General features: G+C 33.4%; 1 protein-coding gene across 4 annotated transcripts in view; it reads right to left on the bottom strand.

The window, feature by feature from the left end:
* Positions 1-3,024: 3,024 nt before the first annotated feature.
* Positions 3,025-22,992, bottom strand: part of PTEN (phosphatase and tensin homolog) — an 82,531-nt gene continuing 62,563 nt past the window's right edge. For 3 of the 4 annotated variants that reach the window (XM_005875936.2, XM_005875937.2, XM_014547468.1), the window contains 4 exons: positions 17,314-17,455; positions 12,786-12,949; positions 9,918-10,142; positions 3,025-6,504 (listed from right to left, as the gene is read on the bottom strand). In XM_005875936.2, the coding sequence (XP_005875998.1) occupies positions 6,319-6,504; positions 9,918-10,142; positions 12,786-12,949; positions 17,314-17,455 (717 nt within the window). In that variant the 3' untranslated portion in view covers positions 3,025-6,318. Of the gene's footprint in view, positions 6,505-9,917; positions 10,143-12,785; positions 12,950-17,313; positions 17,456-20,110; positions 20,130-22,992 lie in introns of those variants that run through there. The other variant, XM_014547469.1, reaches the window with a different exon arrangement.

Raw genomic sequence — 22,992 nt, 5'->3', positions numbered from 1 at the left:
AAAGGTCATCCAGGGTAACATTTTCATTACAATGAACTGTGAACTTCCAGTGAGAACTGTTTGCCTGAATAAAACTATTTTAATTTCTAAAGTTGTGGAGTCTAGTACTCTCTCTGTCTCTCTGTCTGTCTCTCTCTCTCTCTCTCTCTCTCTCTCTCTCTCTCTCTCTCACACACACACACACACACACACACACACACACACACACACACTTATAATCTGCCCATCAGGGCAATTTAAATAGTAAAAAAAAAAAATAGAAACTAACAAAGAAAAACAACAACAAAAGAAAATAGAAACTGCAAAGTAATTTGTAAACCAGGGATATCATTTGGACAACTGTATAGAGTAGGCAGAAAATCCTAAAGGTGCACATAAATAAAGCCAATAAATGATACAGAAAGCCACAACTAAACATTTTAAGAATTTCACTACAGTATACAAATTTCACAAACTGAAACACTGGAGCCATGACTACAAGTCTCGCTCTATTCCACAGAAACAAACTCTCTGACCATTTTAAGGACAAATGAAAATCCACATGCAACAAAAGAGAAATAAATTATTTTTTAATTAAAAAAATATAAATCCTTGTTAAAAGTTCATTAAAAATATGCAGATTTTATAATGTGGTAATGCTCAAAGATGGCAGTTGACTTCACTTATGTATGCAAAAATTTTCTTAAAATATCAATACATTGGCTTATAAGTTATGTATTACCCTCCAACTAAACTGTTTTTCACCAAAATTCTCAAATAACTGTCAAGAGTTGTATGTTCTGGTATAAAGCCCACCATTATATTAAGCATGGTAAGTTCCAGAGCTGCTAATAGTGAAACATTCATGAGATATTTTTTGATGTAATGGAAGTCACATGAGCACACAGATTTAAAGACAACAAAGTGATAAACCAGCAGTAGCCTTCGCTTTTTTAAGGTGTTAAAATAACTCACTCTAAGCAACTGCTTAGGAATTATAAAAACTGAAAATCTCATCCTTCTTTTCCCACCTATAAGGGAAATAGAAAGGTGATGAAGATTACTAATAGTGTTTCACATATTCTTGTTTATCTATGTTACATAAATTCCAAAGTGCAAAAATTTAAAATGGTGTTTAAAGAGTCGTATCTAGTGTTAAGCTTGTTCTTGCTAAGTAAATGTGGCTGTTTTATTTACTTAGACATCTATACCATCCCGATGCCAACAATATTTAAACACTTACGGTTAACCCACGCGATTGGAAAGGGCTCTCAATAGCTGCACACAATCTGCATCTGTAGCATTAGAAAGAATTAAGCCACTGTCCATTTCCTGATGTAACTGCACATCCTACAAACCCATGACAGAAATACTAAGTTTAAAGGCTTTGAGAGTACACACAGTACAAATTTCATTTTTTTTTAAAGAAAATAAACATGAATATATAGAAAAATGATTGTATAGTCACTAAGGTATTAATAATGGCTTTGTCTCCAGGTGGTGGGATTATGAGTAATGATTTTGTTGTAGTTATGGGAAAGTATTCTCAAAATAACTAATTTAAGAATCAAATTTTTACCACCGACACAACTATTTTGTCCTTTTCTGTTTTCACTTGAAACTTAAAAGCTACCAACCAATATGAATTTGTCAGAGTGGCTACCAACATTCTGATATACTTGTAAGATTTCTTGAAAGATGGAAAAATAGCAACATCAGGCCAAAAAAAGAGATAAATTTGCTCTAAAAATTGAAAACAACTGACAAGCGACCTAACCATTAGGCTTCCTATAGCGATATAATTCCATAGGAAAATCAATCTCTAACATTTCATCTTTAAAAGTTTTAAAATATTTTTCTCTATTATTTTTTGCTAATTTTTAGGTACTGTCCTTATACCAGTTCAGAATGAATATTTATTATTGTTTCACAAACATTTCTCTCTGTACTAGTAATAGCACTGCTAATCAAAACTTATACTTAAGCTACTTAAGACTGTTTTAGATGCGAGGTTAACTGTCTGGCAAGACTAAAAGAACAAAAAATGTTTCACATTAGCAGCAAATCAACTAGATTTAAGGGTCTTGATTTTTTGTAAGCCTTTGGAAGCCTGCATGTTAAACACTGGTGATTTTTAAATTCTCAATGGAAATGGTGATGGCATTCACTTAACTAAGCAGCTCAAATTATACTATAGTAAGAGCATGAACAAAAACAAAATCGCCAGCAAATCCTATTTTTCAGAAATCACCAATTTTAGACTCCAGTATAGTTTCTAAACATACTTAAAAAGGAAAAAATTGTGTGTATACACACTTCTCATACTTCTTTATATTATACATTATTCACATTCACTTTTAAAAAGTCACATGGAGAAAATTTAAACTTGAAATAACATTAAATTCCACTGTTACATAAATGCTCTGCTTTATTTTCAAAACACTTGTACAGCCACACTTATTACCTTACTATGCTTTGTTGAAAGGATATGCCTTAGTTTTTAAGCTTTTAAGATTAGAAATAACAAGGTTGAATTCAAGTACACCAAGTTCTTTAAACTCTTCTGGAATATAAATTTTTAAATGGCACTAATCACAATGAGTAGATGAAGCTTCCCATATGTTAATGGCAGACTACAGAATCATAAAGAATGAAAAAGCCACAAACTGAAATCTGAAGTATCAAATCCGTTCTGGGGAATTATCTGCAGACGTCTGCCTTAGTTTAAAAAATAAATGCACAAAATTTTCAATCTTGAAGTTTTTCAAGATTAGAATGTTATGTAATGTAATATGCTTAAAACAATGTATTAAGTGTTGACTAAAGCCCTAAAAAGTGCCTTTCTCAAACATGAGTAGACTGATACTCTACTCCCAAGGTGACAAAGCCCATGTTTTAATAATTGTAGACTATGAAGGACAGCAGGGGGGGTGGGGGTGGGAACTTAATAGAAAATGTATTAAGCACATTTGGCTGCCCGTTATTTAAAATTTCACCAAATTTAAGCGATTTAAATTATACTGATTTAATAAAACACCCACACAATGACAAGAATGAGACTTTAATCAGTTTTAAGTGGAGTTTATAACACTAAAGATAAAGGGTTGTTAACAAACACAATAACAAATGGACATCTGATTGGTATGAGGCATTATTCTGTACACATATTTTTTGTGTATCCTCAGTGCATAGCATTTACACACAGAGCCACTGCTGCACAGCACAAGAGTATCTGAAGAGGCTGAATCAGAGTAAGGCTGTTTTAACAGACTGAAATTTTTTAGTATATATATTCTATATGAAAACAGATTGATCTTTTGAACTGGCAGGGTAGAAGGCAACTCTGCCACACACTGCAGTTAAAGCCCCCACTTTAGTGCACAGTTCCACCCCTTCCATCTGCATGCATGACACATTAACAGTATTTAAAGGTAAACGAGGCACTTTGTGGCAACCACAGCCATCGTTATAAACATATTGCACAAATTTTCTAGAACTAAACATGTAACTTGTACCCTACTTTTATTTTTTTAAAGCTGAAACATTTGATGCTGCCAGTAAACTCCACGTAAGTTTATAACCTGTGCCACAGCAAAGAATGGTGATGCTATTTATTCAACTACCCTTTAACAATTATGGCAAAAAATATTCAAGAGGAGCTACAGAGGACTTGGGATGGTACAGGGCCCAATTGTAAGCTTTCTTAAAAGTGATGCCTTCAAGTAACTTCAGACATGTAAGCGGCTGCACATCCAAAAAGTCTATGAAAACATTCCAGAAACTCAGAGATTACCTACAGAATGCATTTCAGGCTAATTATGAATACTGTCATAAATAAAGTTTTAATTAGGACTCAAAAACTTTCAGTCATAGCAATTCTTGTCAAATTCTATGGGGATGGTAACTGAAATAAAGGAGAGTAGTATGTATAATATATATTTATATATATATAATATATATATAAAATGCCATTTTTCCATTTCCAATGACTACACCATAAAATGTAAGCAAGGCTTCTCAAAAACATTGAAACATTCAAAATCAAAACCCTCATTCAGACCTTCACATTCCAAAGGAAAAATAATAACAGTGCAAAAGCCCATTATAATGTCATTATTTATGACCTGGCCCTCCATGTTACATATCAGAACAATACAAGTTATGTTTTAATACACTGTGCCCAAACTGTAACAAATAACAGTAATAATAACTACCTTCAAAACATCAATGATTTTCAACTTAGTCAACAATTTTCAGCTTTTACGAAAGGTGGCATATAAATTCCAATGGTGAGATCTTAGGAATAGTTGTCTCTAACCTTACCAATTTAATTTATGAGCAGTCAATCAATTCTTTATATAACAATGTTTAAATATAAATGTGTAAATCCTAAGAGCTTTGTTAAAAATTTAAAAATTTTATTTGCTGAATGAAAACTGATGAGGTATGGAAAACATGTCAACATTATTTACTAAGAATATTTTAGATGAAGTTCTGCCTAATCTATTTACCATCAAACTCTATAAATGCTGCTTTAATAGGTCCTATGCAATCTGTATTTGTAAATTAGCTAGGTCAGACCACAGCTAGTGAACAATTTCAGCACCAATAAGTTATTGAAAATGAGATTTTACACCATTAAGAAATAAATTGGCTGGATATTCAAATGTTTCAAGGGCAAGCTATTATTTAAAAGACACCAAATTTCTGGGGGAAATTTCTTTTTTAAATAATATCTTCACATTAGCTTTACATTAGTAGTTGTACTCTGCTTAAAATAGTATGCAGTCTGGGCATATCAAATATATGATACTTAAGTGAAAAAGAAGCCCTAGTTCTAACACTAGCACTATCAAGAAATAATTCAACACTGCACCTCTAAAAAAAAAATCTATTCTTTCAATAGCAAATTGTTAAAAGCATTATGTGGGACAACTTCTACTGAAAAAGTAAATGCCTTATTGTTTGTGCAGTGTTGAAATTTACTGCAACTCTAATTTCCTTTTTAACACAAATAATGTCCTTTTAAATATAAACATTATATGTATTCAGTATTCAAGTAAAATTCCCTAACAGTTAATGACATTTAAAAAATGTGCAAAACTGCAAAACTCATTGTAATAGAATGTGTAAGGTCAAAAGGGTGGAACGGCTGACAGCTATTGGACTGAATAAGTGCATCATAAATCTTTAAAGAAAAAAACTGCTTACTGTAGAATCTCAAATTGAAATTTCCTGTGCAGCATTACAAAACAGTTTATATTTAATGAGAAAGAAGAAGCTTGCAGACAGCACATGAAGCATCCACAGCAGGTATATGATTGAAAACTAATAAAATATGTGTAAGTTGTTGACTGATGTAGGTAATAAGAGCATCTTTTAGCACTGGCCTTGATTACACAGGAGATGGAGCATTCATTACAATTGAGAAAACGTATTTAATAAATCATTGTCAATTTTTATAATGTTTCAAGCCCATTCTTTGTTGATAGCCTCCACATTTATATGGTTAAGTCATTGTTGCTGTGTTTCTTATCTATGACCACATTAGTTTTATATCCCTTCATTTGTGGATTCTTAAGATGTTGTGCAAGGTTCATTCCTGTACCCCAATACAGATTCACTCCCTCTAGCTGCCTTTTCTAGCACCAATATGCTTTAAAAAAAATAATAAAATGCACAAACAACAAGCAGTGACAGCGGCCAATTCTTCAAATATCCAGATTAATAACTGTAGCATGCTAAAGAAAGGTGTGTGTAAATAGCTGGAGATGTTACATGGTCCAGAGTCCAGCATAAAATATGTTCCTTTCTGAGCATTCCCTCCATTCCCCTAACTCGAATACATGCATTAGAATGTAGCAAAACCCTTTAGAAACTCCTCCAGCCAACTGCAAACTTATCTGTTGCCACAAGTGCAAAGGGGTAGGATGTGAACCTGTATATCATCACAAAGCTCTTTAGCCACTTCAGTTGGTGACAGAACACACAATGAGAAATTCCTACGTATACACATCAGTCTGTCTCCACGTTTTATAAAACTGGAATAAAATGGGAAAGTGCCATTTTTATTTATCCTAATTGAATTTTAAATGTTCTTTTGACACAAAAAGGTATATACATGACACAGTTACACAATCTTTTTTCAACTGGACAACAAGTGTCAAAACCCTGTGGATGTATAGGGTAAAACAAGATTGGTCAGGAAAAGAGAATTGTTCCTATAACTGGTAATCTGACACAATGTCCTATTGCCATAAAAAAAAAAAAAAAGGTCCATTTTCAGTTTATTCAAGTTTGTTTTCATGGTGTTTTATCCCTCTTCATAAAAAAAAAAAATCAGACTTTCGTAATTTGTGTATGCTGATCTTCATCAAAAGGTTCATTCTCTGGATCAGAGTCAGTGGTGTCAGAATACCTATAATGATCAGGTTCATTGTCACTAACATCTGGTGTTACAGAAGTTGAACTGCTAGCCTCTGGATTTGATGGCTCCTCTACTGTTTTTGTGAAGTACAGCTTCACCTAGAGAAAAAAGAGAAAATTTCAATGGAAAATCTATAAATCAGACTAATCTTAAATTACTTAGTATAGATGTATACTTTTAGCAGATTCATTTTTAAGTACTATGACAAACATGATCTTTAAAAGGCAGCTGCCTTTTAATTGACGCCCCCCCTTCTTAAAATTTCTTACACTGTCTTTTCCTATATGCTGAAAAGATAAACTGGCATGTTAATATATATTTTTAATAAGCATTAACTTCAAGCATTAACTAAATATACAAAAGAAATATACACTGAGACTGAAGTTCATCAATAGTTCACAAAATAGATTTTTATCACAAAATTCAATTCACTAACAATTGAGTTCCAAAAGAATGTTTCGCTTACTACCTATCTGAAAATCAATGTATTTTCTGATATAAAAATACTAAACAAATACAAATATTATCCTATATAATAAAAACCTAATATGCCAAGTGTCTGACCATTGGTTCAACCAGTTGCTATGATGCACACTGACCACCAGGGAGCAGACGCTCCAACCGGTAGGTTAGCTTGCTGCTGGGGTCTGGTCCAATAGTGATCAGGACTGGGCAAGACGGGCCGGACACGCCCTGGAGCCCTCCTGAAGTCCCTCCCCAACCCCGATCATGCACCGGTAGGGGCCCTCTACCTGGCCTGTGCCCTCTCACAATCTGGGACCACTCGGGGGGTGTCGGAGAGCCAGTTTCGGCCTGATCCCCGCAGGCCAGACCGAGGGACCCCACCAGTGCATGAATCCGTGAATCGGGCCTCTAGTACTATATAAAATACTGATCAACAATTATGTTTAAGATCTCATTAGCCCTAAAAACTTCACCTGAAGGATGGAGAAGTTAATATCATACAGTGGTTTAAATAGACAGCCAAGAGCCTTATAGGCTTAGATGAAATAATTGTCAAAACAGCTCTACAAGACAGGGATTCCATTTTAAAGCAGAGGAAGCTAAGGCCTAGAGAGATTAGGTAACCTGCTGAAGACCACATATCTAGTGGGATTTAAATTGGAATCCCTTGCTTCCTCTATTATATCTACAGCCTCTCCCCACATTATCCAAGAGTCATCAATTTTTCTCTTTTTACACCAGTAATCCATAAACATTTGCTCCTGGAACAACAAAGGGGTCAGGAGCACCAACTCTTGTGCAGTTGGAAATTAGTGCATAACTTTCGACTCCCCAAAAACTTTACAGCTATTCCCCTGGTACCCATCAGGGATTGGTTCCAGTATCCTCCAGTGGATACCAAAATCTGTGGATGCTCAAGTCCCTTATATAGAAGGGCATAAAACAATGCATACAGTTGGCCCTGTTGGTTGAATCTGTGGATGCAAAACTCGGGGTTATAGAGAGCCGACTCTATATTTATTGAAAAAAATCCTCATATAAGTGGATCTGCACAGTTCAAACCCATGTCACTCAAGGGTCAACTGTATACCTGATAGCTTTTCATTACCCCTCACTGCCACTACTCTAGTTCAAACCACCACCACTTCTCATCTGAACTAAACCACTGCAACAGTTTCCAATCTTATCTCCTCTCCAGCCTATATATATTAAAGAAGTGGACAGAGTGAACATTCAAATTACATCTTTCCTGTGCTAAATACACTCTAATGTCTTCACATTCAGACCAGTGTGCTTTAGTCAAAATGACTTCTTATTTATCGATCCTCAAATACATCAAGCTCATTAATATCTCAGGGCTTTTGTACCTGCTCTTCCCTCTTTTCTCAGATATTTGTGTAGCTCACATATTTCATTTAGGCCTCTAATTAAATGTCAGCTGCTTGGGGAGACCTTCTCTAACCATTCAGTTAAAAAACACACAAGATCATTCTCTATAACATCTCTATTTTTAAAAAAATATTTTTATTGATTTCAAAGAGGAAAGGAGAGGGAGAAAGAGACAGAAATATCAATGATGAGAAAGAATCTTTGACTGGCTGCCTCCTGCATGCCCCCTATAACCTGGGCATGTTCAGGGAATTGAACCCTGACCTCCTGGTTCATATGTGAACGCTCAATCACTGAGCTATGCCAGCCAAGAGCCTCTGCTTTATTTTTTCATAGTACTTACCAACATGTGATATTTGTTTACTGATAATTAAAATAGTTTTTATTTGTAATCATAAGTATAAAATATAATATTAAAACAGAAAACAATAAAACTAGAGCAAGTTATACTTTAAAAGCTAGTGATTGAGAAAAATGTAGACTTAGAGAAAAGAAAGTAAACAAAAACCTGTGGATTCTAAAAGACACTTACTTCTAAATACTTTAAAGAAATATATGATCTAAAGGTACTTAATATTGGATCTATTTTCAGTTAAAATGTGTAACCACCCCCTTTATTTTATTACTACTAGCAATATTCTTACACTTATAAGCTATGATTAAGATTGTTATATATACACATGGAATGAAGAAAAAAAGTAAGAATTTTTAAAGAGATAAAGTAGGAAGGTATGGTCAAAGCAAGGGGAGGAAGTCAAACAGAGTATGAAATAGGAAAGGGAAAGAAAAAAAAATGTCAAACCTCCATTTCAGAACCTGGAGAATTATTACCTATGCAGAGAAACGGAAACACATACACACACTCACAAATATATGAAATTAAAACAAACCAAATAATTCCATAATAAGAGGAAACAATTGTAGAAAGTCGATAAGAGGAGAGGATGATGAGAGAATGCCTTTCAGGCCACATAAAATTGAAGATAAGATTAGAATATGAGAAGGGTATCTATGTGAAGGGTAGGGAAAAGGCTGAGGGTGGAGAGGTACAGGAAGAGGAAAAGAACTGGAAAGACCAGAGGCACAAGAGCGTAGCACTTTGAAGAGATGAAGAAAGACCAATATGAGTGAAACTCAGGGAAAAGGGAGAGAATGTGTCTCCAGTTGATAGTAGGCCTGTGCTAAGTAATGCAAATCACTGTAGGGCATAACAAAGACTATAACATCTTAAAAACTGTAAACAGGAGTGACACAATCAATCTATTTTTAAGATCACTGTGAGGGACTGAGAATAAATTGGAGGAGTACAAGAGTAAAATCAGTGAGAACATCCCATATAAATTCTTCTCAAATAAGAGTTCTCTTCTACCCTTTACTTCACCCATTTCTCCTTCATATCCCACTTATTTAACTCCTCCCAAACGACTGCCTCAAATTTAACCAAACAAAAAGAAATAAGGAAAGTACAGTTTTCATGACTTTTTACACAACTTGAATTTTATTAGAAACTATCAGATTGCTGCTACATAAATATTACTTCTAAATAATATTTAATTTAAAAACTAGTCAAGCAAGGCCTTCACTAGCTATACACCTAGAATAAAAGAAGCACACACACAGAGCCACCCACCAACTCCTCAAAATGTTTTTAACTGACCTTAAAATTTGGAGAAAAGTATCGATTGGCCTTGTCTTTATTTGCTTTGTCGAGATCATTTTTTGTTAAAGTGAGTACTAGATATTCCTTGTCATTATCTGATCGCTCTATACTGCAAATACTATCAATTTCTTGATCACATAGACTTCCATTTTCTACTTTTTCTGACGTTTCCTCTGGTCCTGGTATGAAGAATGTATTTACCCAAAAATGAAACATTTTGTCCTAAAAAATAAAATGACATATTTTTAAAAAGAAAATGTCACCTATATTCAACATTTGCCACAAGAAGTCAAAATAAGCCATGTTATTTAATATTTTGAATAAAGGTAAACACAAAGACTAATACTTAGCAATCTGTTTTATCTAATTCACATGATTTTTCTTTTCTTCACATTTAACCAAAAATGTAATTCCACAAGTTATAAGATAGCTTACTCTTGCTTTAAAACCTTAAGTAAAATATCTCCTTTCTAGTCTAATATTAGCCTTTAAAAATGTTGAGTTTGTATGTATGTATGTATTTAAAAATTCAGAATTGGATTTAATTTCCTCTATGTTTCAAAAAGCTATTACAAAATTTACTTTAACAAAAGTTCTTGAAGTATTCAGGTACAACTTCCCAATGAAGCAAGGCAGATACATTTTTACTGCTATGGCAATACAAACATTAAACAGCTCTAGTTTCTTAAGTAACAATGAATGTTTGAAAAAAATTCATAATAAAATATGGATGGGAGGGGAGACAGTAAGTACTTCTGACTTTTTTGTTATAAAACGCTTATTTTTAAGGAATCACTTCTTACTAATAATATGAGGTCTTGTTAATCAAAAATGGCATCAGAAGTTCATTACTTCAAACCTTTCTTAACCAACCAAGAAAATGCTCCCTCACTTACTAGAATTTGGTCTGCATGGATCATTTGACAATTAAAGATGTACAGCCTTGTGATACCTGTCTAGTCATTTAAATATTTTATTCTAATTTATCTTTAAGTTATCCCACCCATGAAAGATCTTAAGTATCATATCTTAAATATCTTTGTAGCTTTTAACAGTACTTAGCATTGCCTTTTAAAAAATATTTGTTAATTTTAATTATTTTACCAAAGTCACTTAATTAGTAACTACACACATATTTTACTTAGAATCAGAAGAAAATAAGCTAGTAATATTCAAATTTCCAAAAACGTGAATTCCATATAAATACACTGATTATACTAAACCTGCTTTTGTTTAAATCACTGCAAACATTTATAACAGGAAGAGAAAAATCACATAAAATGAATGTAAGTAATCCAAAATACACATATATTATAAATATTTAATCGAATCTTTAATTTTACATGCATGTGTTAATGTAATGCACAGGTGATAACTGAAATGTGAATAAACACACTCCTAAAGGTACAGGGAAATAGTGATTCAGGTGCCTGTTTGTTTTTAAAAGCAAAATATAAGATTTTAAGTGTATTTGTCTTACAATGAATAGAAGAAAAAATAACTACCTTAATTTTAGAACATTTGCTAACACTTCTTTGATTTTTTTTTTAAAATAGTTATCTTCTTTTTATAGGTTTTTACTGATTTTTAGAGAGAGAGGAAGGGAGAGGGATAGAGAGACAGAAACGTCAATGAAAGAGGAACATCATTGATCGGCTGCCTCCTGCACGCCCCCCCACTAGGGATCGAGCCCACAATCCTGGCATGTGCCCTGAACGGACATCGAACTGGTGACCACACTGGCCAGCACTTCTTGGATTATTAAAAAATAGTTTTCAAAGTTACTGAAATATATTTATATAGGACAGGTAAGAACTAGGTTTCTGGTGAAAAAATCAGTTTAACATTTTGTGATTTCCTAACTACTTGGATTCTAAATAAAGAAAATTATATTTCTTCTAATAAGTCAAAATAGAGTTAAAAATTTTTGTAGTAAATGAAACTTTCTCTTCTTTCAAAAAAAAGAGCTAAAAATCAGGAAAACTAAATCAATCCTATTACTGAAAATTTCTAAAAATTGGTAATGTGCTATACAGATGTTTAAAGAGGCAGTAACAATATACAAAAGCTAGTATTTTTGTTCATCACCAATTAAAAATTTTGTACATTAGCTTCATCTTAAATGTTCACTTATATTTTAAAACAAGATAGTTTGTTTTAAAATGAGCTTACATTTTCTAAATATAGATCAATAAGATGCAAACCTCACTTTTTTAAAACTGTTTATTTAAATAATGCCACATTTTTTTCATTCTTTATTACTTCCTCTTCATACCTATTTCTCTTCTAGCTAAAACTCAGAATACTTAGTAAATTTGAGGAAGCAAAATATAAAATGACCTAGTTGTAAGAAACAGAAACCAAAATGGGGGAAAGTGGTTTGTGTCATACAAGACCATGAAACATATCTTATTTATACATACAGACCAAGTTTATTCGAAACTCATCATCCCTTGCTAACTTCTTCTCAGGTAATTAATCACCCTTCTAAGAGGATTATAACTGATTTCACGTAGTATGTATACAATCTTTAGTATTTTTACAAAATTTCTTTGTATAACTCAAGTTAAAGGAAATTCATCTCAAATTACATATAACTTTAAAAGGTCTTTTGTCCTTTTCCTTCTAATAGGATTATTTACCATTATAATGGCTCATCAATGCCATAGTAAGCAATGCATGCAGAAATCTAACAGAAAAACAATTCTAATTCATTAGATATCAGTCATAAAATGAAATAAACCTTTTAATATCTCCTTACTGATTGATTTCTGCCTAACCAAATACTTTACACAAAAGATCTGAGGTTACTATTCAAGGTACGGTTATTTTTTATATTTTTCCCAATAAAAGTACAGTGCAAACCTTCTTTAGCTTGTTCTGTTTGTGGAAGAACTCTACTTTGATGTCACCACACACAGGCAATGGTTGAGGGAACTCAAAGTACATGAACTTGTCTTCCCGACGTGTGGGTCCTGAACTGGAGGAATATATCTTCACCTTGAGCTGGCAGACCACAAAATGAGGATCTGCATGGTTAAATACATATAAGTATCATTTCACAGGAAATGCCTTTAACTAGCCAACTGTCAAAAACTATTTTAATTATTAATATTAGCGATATATACAAAATAGTAATTCTGCTATTATAATCCTGATCTAAAACAAATTAATAAATATAAATTAGGTCAAAATGTAATCAATACAAGATTTTCCCTAATCTGAACCTTTAACATACGGTTCTATTGCTGGCATGAAAGTCAATTCTATTTCAAAAATAGTAAGTCCCAAGATTAGACTTCTAGCACTATAGTAACATAAAAACTTTAACACTAAAATGATGTTAAAAATGCTTAAAATAACTTTCTGGCACATCTATGAACTGTAAGTTTTAAAAGTTATTTTGCTGCAATATTTTAAAGTCTCTATCATATAACAAAATCCACAAAATTCAAATCATTACATGTTCACAAGAGGAAAGAAAAATATACTCTCTACAAAGTTATACTAAATTCCATAAACATAAGTCTCAATATTTATAAAAATATTAACCATCATTCATTTTACCTATAGCTCACACTTTATTTTTAAAGGTATATAAAGCCAACATGATGAGAAACAGGAAGGAGAGGATTTGAAATGTCTGCTGCTAAATACAACAGACATCAAGTACAAATTGAAGTGCACCCCCCCCCAACCCCACTTTTCATTAACAAGTATTTTGACTTTGGCTTATGTCTGTTTTAAAATAATTGGTGCCCAGCCAGAGTGACTCAGTGGTTGATCATCAACCTGTGAACTAGGAGGTCTCGGGTTTGATTACCAGTCAGAGCACATACCTGGGTTGTAGGCACATACCTGATGGGGGCGCGTGCAGGAGGCAGCCGATTAATGATTCTCTCTCATCACTGATGGTTCTATCTCTCTCTCCCCCTCCCTTCCTCTCTGAAGTCAATAAAAATTAAAAATAAAAGAATTAAAATAACTGGTAAAATATGATTTCTCAAAATGTATCATGCTTATGTATTAGCAATGCAACTAAAAGGTAGTAATGACAAAGTATAACTAATTTATGGTACAATAAGTTCACAAACAAGTTCATTAAAAAGAGAGTGACTAGCCTTAGGAGGGTTAGAAGTGGGTTTTGAAGGAAACATGTGAAAATGAGTAAGAAATAAAAGCAAGCTTGTATAAACTGCATGAGAAATATATATGTGTATATATACACATACACGTACATACACACATAGAAATAAAATTCTTGCACCAAAAGTCATTATCCTTAAAGATGAAAAAAAAATAGTATCCCATTCTTTATCAATAAGACCAACAATTAAGAACAAGGCAAAATGCTATCCAAGCTAAATGAATTTCCCAGTTTAATAAAGATCTAGCTCATCTATACAATATCTAAAGCAATATGAGCAATCACATAATAAATAGTAGGACTGATCGAAGCACGTGTGGTTATTCTAATTTGGATTTGTAAGACATTTATCTTAAGAAAAAGCTCTCTAAAAAAGAGGAAATATTACACTAACAATCTTTCAACAATTTCTACTTCCTTGACTAAGGACTCAAAGTACAATGAGCCATTTTAAAAGATAAATTTTACTGGGAAGTCTAGCTTGAAGAAACAAATAAACAAGGTATGATTTCATTTCAAAGTGGTGAATAAAAATCAACCAGAATGAAAATGCTTTGTAACCTTATTAATTCTAACTCCACTAATTCAGAATCTGATACTCCTGATTTTAGAACTTTAAAAAGTTAATTAACTATACAAGTCAGATTTCATCTAAAATGTGTATCTACAAGAATTTTAAATTATAACCAATAAGCTAATTACAAATCAGTGTTACTCAGAATTTCTCTCAAAAACTAAGCTAAAAAGTTGTAATAAAAATCAGTGGAAAAGATTTCCTCAAATCACTAGAGAAAAATAATTTTCTTTACAATATGAATTTAATATTTAGATAGATAAGACAAGACCAACATTAAAGAAAAAAAGTTGTAAATCCCTGACAACTTTGCAGAAGACACTTTCTTTTCACAAGTTTGTTTTCTTCACTGATTCCTCTTATTCCTCTTGAACGCAGTTGTTCCAACTCCCCTTGCCTGAGTCCTCACCATTTCCCTCTGAGCCTTCTCATCCTAGAGCCTCACACCACATTTAATTGAAAGGCTTAACTACTATGTCTCTTTCCTGATGCTTCCCAAAATATCTGACATATCCTCTCATCTAAAGATTCAAACCCATAGTTTCAAGTGCTCACTGAATACCTATCTTTCATGTGAACAGCTTACCTTCACTTGAATTAAAACATATTTAAAACTAAAATGTCAACATTCATGTCCAAGTGAATTATTCACCTGACCAGAATAGAAAATCCTGACAAAATTTTCAAATAAAAATGGCAGAAGAAAAAATAAACTAATTCCATTTTATTACCCCAGCAAAGCACATCTTGCTTAGAGCAAGTCATATAACTGGCTTCCTTTGTCCACCATTTTCCACCTCTTGCTATCATCACTTTCTACACAACTGTACTTTCAACACAGTTTAGGCCTCCAGCATTATCACTGACACTGTAGTATTTATCATATTAAGCCTGAAATCCTCATTCAAGGTTCTCTAACAGTGAGCCACACTTTCTATTCCTATTCTATTCTCTGTCTCTGCATTTCTTGTCCAGCTCATTTCCTTCTGCTGTGCTTCAATTCCAGCTATTTCCAAATGCCTGTAATACTTCCCTCAGTTTTAATATCAATCTAAACTCTATGCTTTCCCCAGTGTTCAATACAGAGCTGGACTTCCTTCATGAAACTGACAATCCCCCAAAACTTTTTCTTAGCATTTATAATTTATATATACGACCTCCCACTTAATCATATACAGCTTTACTACATAGTATTAAATCAGAGTGCATAGAAAATTAGTAAAGATTAAAAAGATTTCAGTAGTCAGTATGAATTAATACTGAGACCAAAACAAAACAAAAACAAAAAAACAACACAATATTTAAATGTAGAAAAGGAGAATTGGTGAAATTTTTTAAGAGAAGCAATGTGAAAAACATTATATAAGATTACTAAACTGAATGTTCTCTTTTTTCCCTTATTATTTCTCTAATATTTTATGCCTTTCTTTTGGCTCTTATACTGATATCTGTACTATAGGAAAAGCATGAGTTTTTTCTTCCTTTTTCCTTCTCTTCTATGAATCTGTTGAGCTCCTAGGTTATATCAATCACCTCTGATAGCTTAGTGCCTTGCATCCAGCAGTCTTCAAAATTGTACTGAGATGACAAAAGGATCAAAGAGGCCCCTTAGAAGCCTTTATCATGCTCTATTAATAAAACTGTGGTCTCTGATAAAATTGCCCTGCTCTAAGAATACAGAAAATATTTGATGAAGGTGATCATACCTATCTGACAAAGATAATCAACATCAAGAAATTAATTTCCTAGGTATAAATTAATTTAGGGATAAAAATTGTTTTAAATTACATAAATATTTTAAGTTTAAGCAAAACTTAAAGCTAAAAACTAAAACCACTAATGAATTGTAAAATACCGCTGATATTAGAATTATTAAAAGAAATAATGTGGTGGTATCTTATATAGAAACTACAAAACTGCATTATAAATACTCAAATCTAAATCCAGATTTTCTCTAATACTGCACACACTTTGACTCAACCCTATTCAGTCAATATACTCTAGCCCGTCATCATGTCTTATCACTTTTTCTTTTCTTCTTTATTGTCCCTGTCACCATTTCTATCAATATATAGTCTTCCTTAAGATATGAAGAAATTGGTCCGTGCTTCAACCCCAGTAAACTGATGAACCCCACTGCCATTCTGATGCTGGATGTGACAGGACAGGTTTTCTAGCCATCTAATCAAAACTTAAGCTGCAATTGGTAATTGCAGCACAGAATTTTTCCTTCATAAATACAATTTGGTTTCAAAGACATTAAAACATTGCTCTTGGCTTCTTTAGACCAGTGCACTAAACAACTGGGCTAATTAATCAATATGGATGTTTCAGAAATATATATATATTCCTGCATAAATTTTAAGTGCAATAAATTTCTTTCTAGATATTTTTAAAATATATTTTTATTGCGTTCAGAGAGGAAGGGAGAGGGGAGAGAGAGATAGAAACATCAATAATGAGAATCATTGATCAACTACCTCCTGCACACCCCCTACTGGGGTAAGAGCCACAACCCAGGCATTCCCTGACCGGGAATATAAATGTGACCTCATGGTTCATAGGTCTGACACTCAACCACTAGGCGACACGGGCCGATTTTTATATAAACCTCTACATATGTTAAGAAAAGTGTTCCAGTACATGGAAGAATGAGAATTTGGAGCACTTACTGCAGGTTCCGCCACTGAACATTGGAATAGTTTCAAACATCATCTTGTGAAACAACAGTGCCACTGGTCTATAATCCAGATGATTCTTTAACAGGTAGCTATAATAATACACATAGCGCCTCTGACTGGGAATAGTTACTCCCTGGTGGACAGAAAAAGAGAAAAGCCAAATTCAAAAGAAATGTTCCATTATAATCATTTCACTTAAATTACTGTGGTAACTGGGTTGTACCCATTGAAGAACAATTTACATTAGAAATTTGACCTTAAATGATTAATATTTAAATGCAGCTCATTAACAAAGTAAATCAGAGCAACATCATCTGCCATTGAAATTTACATTTGTCTGATATATTTTTAATAAACTATTTTTTAACCTTAGTTGTTTTATGTAAATCTTTGTATATGATTAATCTCTTTTAAAAGAGACTTTAAAGTATAGGTTATACACATATTTCAAACCTAGACTACTACCAAACCAGAATACTACCTAGATACCACAACACAAAATATGTAATGTTTTGTTCATATTCTATGCATCAATATTCTCAGATCATCTTCTCTAGTATGAATTCACAATCTAGATTTCTGTTAAAAACGTAATTTTCTACTTCAGTAAACTTTTCACTGGCACTTCTAAATTCAGAAATAATGTGGATTATTTTAATATATAATGTTTGCTTGTAGCTTGGAAAACTACATTTCAGAATGATCACAAGATTGTTACAGGAAAGTAATTCACCAAAGGAAGAAATGTGGCTCTTAGGAATGGCTATTATTACAATGACAACATATAACAGCAGTCATTGTATATTAAACGACATGTCAAACATTTTACATATATCCCTAACACTACTACAACTCTACCAAAAAGATCCTATCACCTCTTATTTTAAGGATAAACAGTCTGAGCATAAAATAGTTATTTTGCTCAAAACCTGCATCTGAATCTAAATGTGAATCTGATTCTAAAATATTTTTTTAATCCTCATCTGAGGATAGGTTTGTTGATGAGAGAGAGAGAGATATCCATTGGTTGTCTCCGGGGCTGATTCTAAAACTTTTTATTCCCTCATCTGGGTTTTCCTAATAGCATATCTACTAACTATGTGATTAAAAACAATAATAAGACCTCTTTGAGCTCTTATTTTTTCTATTCATAAAGCATCTCCAAAGTTCAGCGTATTATAGTGCTTTAATTCTAAAGAATAATGTATTAAACAGTGGTGCATGAATCACAGAATCCTTGAGACTAATATGAAGCAGACCACTGCCATTTTTCTCTCCACACAGCATCCTTTCTCCTTTGGGAAGCTATCATTCTCCCTGTGGTTTGGGGGTGTGGAAGGTGGGCTCTATTCTTCAGCTTCAGATATATGTCCCAAGCCTCTGGCCAGAGTGTTTAGTTAAGGAATGGGTACATGCCCTAATCCAGTTAAGCTAGAACTTAATCTAGGAATTTAAGCTCAAATTGTAGATCTCTTCCCACAGCAGTTGCTAAAGGAGGCAGAATGTAAAGCTAGAGCTACTGGGACTCATAACTTGCCATTATATTACAGAGAGCCTGCCTGAAAATAAAGTATATATATACAGTACAGAGAAAGGAAAGAGCTGAGAGAGATTCTGACATCTGTTAAGCATCTCTAGATCCAGGCCAGAGCATTTTTAGCGTTATATAGCCAATAAGCAAGTCTCCTTTTACGTTATTTTGAGTTTATTTGAAATTAAAAGAGTGCTAAGACATTATAATACAAATGCTTCCCCTCCCCTTTTTCAGTTTCTATTTCTACTTCTTTGGGGATCAAAATAATAAAAGAAAAATAATTCAGACAAGAGAACATAGTACAGTAGAAAGAATACTGGATTTGAGTTTAGCAGTATGGTTTTGAGATATACAGCGATATTAAATGACCCAGGGCAGATTGATATTTGCAGATCTGTTTTATCATTTATATTAGAATGGGACCGAATTAAATATCAAGGTCCTTCAAGGTATAAAAATCTTATAATTTTATTAATATATAAATTGAATAACAAGGCTTACATACTGTGTATTAGAACACAGTTTAGTCCAGGAGAATTAATATGTTAGAAAAAATAAAAATGTTATATTAAGAGGTTTTTTTTAATGTTTTCTTAATTTTTTAAATTATTGATTTGAGAGAGAGATATAATTGGTTGATTCTTGAATGTGTCCTAACAGGGGATTGAACTGGCAACCTTGGTGTATTAGGATGATGCTCTAACCAACTGGGCTACTAGGCCAGGGCAGAAGAGTTTTTTAAAAGCTGAAAAAGAGGATAATTATAGCTTATTTTGTTTTAAATAAAGAGAAAATGATAAAATTTCATTTGGTTACTATCTGGGGAAATTTAATATATAGACTAGAAAAAAATAACCTGATTATGACAGGGCATAAAAATTCATTCCTCAGAAAAATGAGAAAATTCCATCTTCTTGGGTCACTTAAATAAAGTTAGTATTAATTATTCTAAAAGATTTAAGTCTTCATTAAAGGTAAAGCTTATAAGCTCACTTACAGAGATCATAACATATAGGAACTGTCTCTCTAATTATTGCTTTGGAAAAAGGAAAACTAAAGTTCAAATATTTTTTTCCTGAAAGTTTAATCAAAGAAAATAAATGTTAATGCATTCTTTACCTGCTACCAACTGAAAGAAAGAAAGCAAGGGAAAAAGAGGGGACTAGCAGAGATTCTGGGTGAGTTTGCCATATAATAAAAGTTTGCCTCTTTAAATTCAGAACATTTGAAAATCTTTTCTAAATGCATACTTACCAGTACTTATAGGATGTTTTAACTCTTTACTCATCGCTTACAATAAATATTGTGAGTTACTGATTACAATTCTGAAACATAAGTGCAAACACACACATTGTGAGGCACAGGACTAAATGGAAAACCACCCTAGGAGTTGCCCTATGGAGGTGTAACGCAGTTGCCTTCTTATAAATTATTGAATGAAAGATAGTCTTCCTTTCCTCAAGAAGTTATCTCACTCTCAGAAAATATTTTTCTTTATAGGAGTTATGAGTTGTACTTTGACTTCTACCAAACATTCAGAACCTGAAAGTATTATTTGGACATTACTAACACAATGGCACATTTTATGGTAACCTGGCGCCCACCACTCTGGCACCTAATTTGCATTAAGTCAGCTGAGGAAATGTCAAGACTCTGCACCAGATTATTTTGGGGAGAGTCTCTGCACAGTCTATAAATTCTTCACCAAAATATGACATCTGGCTCCTCTTTCTTGGAAACGGGGAGGTAGGGGGAAAGAGAAAAGAGAGGGAAGGAGAAGAGAAGGTAGAGAAGGAGGAGAGGAAGAAGGAGGAGAATGAGAAGCAGCGTTCTGTTCCTATATAAATGTCACCAGAACACAATTTTATTCAGCCTTCTAATGTTTCTCTATAATTAAAATTAAGGATATAAGCAAAACAACTTTAAAGTCAGTTCTAATAAAATTAATCAAACACAACTAAAAATTGGTAAAATGTATGTATCTCCTATAACAGTGGTTCACAATTATAAAAATGCAAACCTACAGACTCAACCTAAAAGGAAATATTGGCAAAAGAATATATCCAACAGTAGATGTTTTACGAATAAAAGTACCTTTGATAATCAATTATATTCATTATAACATACTTCTCTGGAATAATTCCATAGTTGTATAACAACAGCTCAAGCTCAGCTAAGTTCTCTTATGATGAAGTTACAGTCTTTAAAATTTAAAAATATATTATTTCAGCCCTGACCAGGTAGCTCAGTTGATTACACCAAGGTTGCGGGTTTGATTCCCAGTCAAGGCACATACAAGAATCAACCAATGCCCTAACCGGTTTGGCTCAGTGGATAGAGCATTGGCCTGTGGACTCAAGGGTCCCAGGTTTGATTCAGGTCAAGGGCATGTACCTTGGTTGCAGGCACATACCCAGTAGGGAGTGTGCAGGAGGCAGCTGATCAATGTTTCTCTCTCATTGATGTTTCTAACTCTCTAACCCTCTCCCTTCCTCTCTGTAAAATATCAATAAAATCTATTTAAAAAAAAAAAAGAATCAACCAATGAATGCATTTAAATAAGTGGAACGATAAAAATTGATGCCCCCCCCCCTCTCCGCTCACTTCCTTTCTCTCCCTCATCAATAAAAAAGTTTTTTTTAAAAATATATATTATTTCATTAGTACATACTCCAACTATTAGGTAAACATGTAATATATTTGAACGTTTTTAACTTCTTAAATCAAGGGTCATTAAATGCCCTAGCATCTGTAAAGAACGGCATAAACTGAGGAACCTTTCAAGATAGGCCAATTTTATCAGCACTACATGACCTTTAAGAAGAGTTTGACCCTGTACAGAGATTAATTCTGAACAGCCTCAAAATTCTTTTGCAATTTCAGGATTTGTGAACTTAACAGTATAGAAGGAAGATCAACAGTGTGCCGAGGAACTAAAATTTCACTCTGCTGTCATTAACTGCATAATCTTAATCAAAGCATTTCATCTTTCTGAGCCTCAGTTTTATCATCTATACAATAAGAAACATTCCTGCAAAAAAAAAAAATCCTATGACTTTTATCCACTGTATTTAGCTTTCTAATGCTGCTTCAACCTAAAATGCAAATGAGAACATTTAGTAAGATAAGCTTTGTCAACAACAACTACTCATAAATTCCTCTTTTCCTTTTAAAATATACACGGGGTAAAGGGGTAAATATACACATTAGGATACTCCTTTAGAGCCTGTGAATAATTCATCCTCCAAAATGGTCCAGGTATATTAATCAATCATGAACTAAGCACAGATCTGAATTATTTCATTCCAAGATGCTAAAAGTCATCAATTCTGGCTAAATTACTCAACTCTGAATCTTAATATCATGTGACAGTTAAACATAATGTTACTGCATACATCCTTAACAGTATGCACAAACTCCATTTTTTAAACCCAATACCTTTTACTTGGGAGAAAATCCAATCCATAAGAGGATGAAGAATATGCTGTGCCTAGAACAGTTCTGCCCAGTGATGTGGGTGCTATTACACTCAACACGACAAACTTTACTATTACATGACAAACTTTACATTTTCTTTTCATAAATACTTCTCTGCTATATTTTCACTGTGGCCCCTATTTAATAACAATGTCCCATGGGTCTTGCCATTTCATCAAATTTCTCCTCACCTCTACGGAGAAACAGAATTGACAATATAAATTAAAGTATGCCCTCGCTTTTTTATTATGGAGACGTCTCTTGGATCTAACTTAGAGAAAATAAAGTATAATAAAGCTGAAGAATACTTGGGTTTTACTTTTAACTCTGAACATGATGAGATGTAATATCCCAAGTGCTTCTTCTATGGCTAGTTCTCACTGTCAGAAGCATTCAGTCAACTATCCTGCAGAAGCACCTGCATCAGAAAGGGAGCATATGTGTGTGCATGTTTAGGGGTTGGGGTGGAGATGTAAGAGGGAGGAAGGAGGGGAAAATGATTGAACATGTGAGAGCACAGTTGAGTTAGAAAAGGCTAAACCAGTGGTCGGCAAACTGCGGCTCACGAGCCACATGAGGCTCTTTGGCCCCTTGAGTGTGGCTCTTCCACAAAATACCACGTGTGGGCGCGCAGTACAGTGCAATTGAAACTTCGTGGC

The sequence above is a fragment of the Myotis brandtii genome, unplaced genomic scaffold (genome assembly GCF_000412655.1).
Source record: "Myotis brandtii unplaced genomic scaffold, ASM41265v1 scaffold475, whole genome shotgun sequence".
NCBI lineage: Eukaryota > Metazoa > Chordata > Mammalia > Chiroptera > Vespertilionidae > Myotis > Myotis brandtii.
This window is presented reverse-complemented; position numbering and strand designations above follow the sequence as displayed.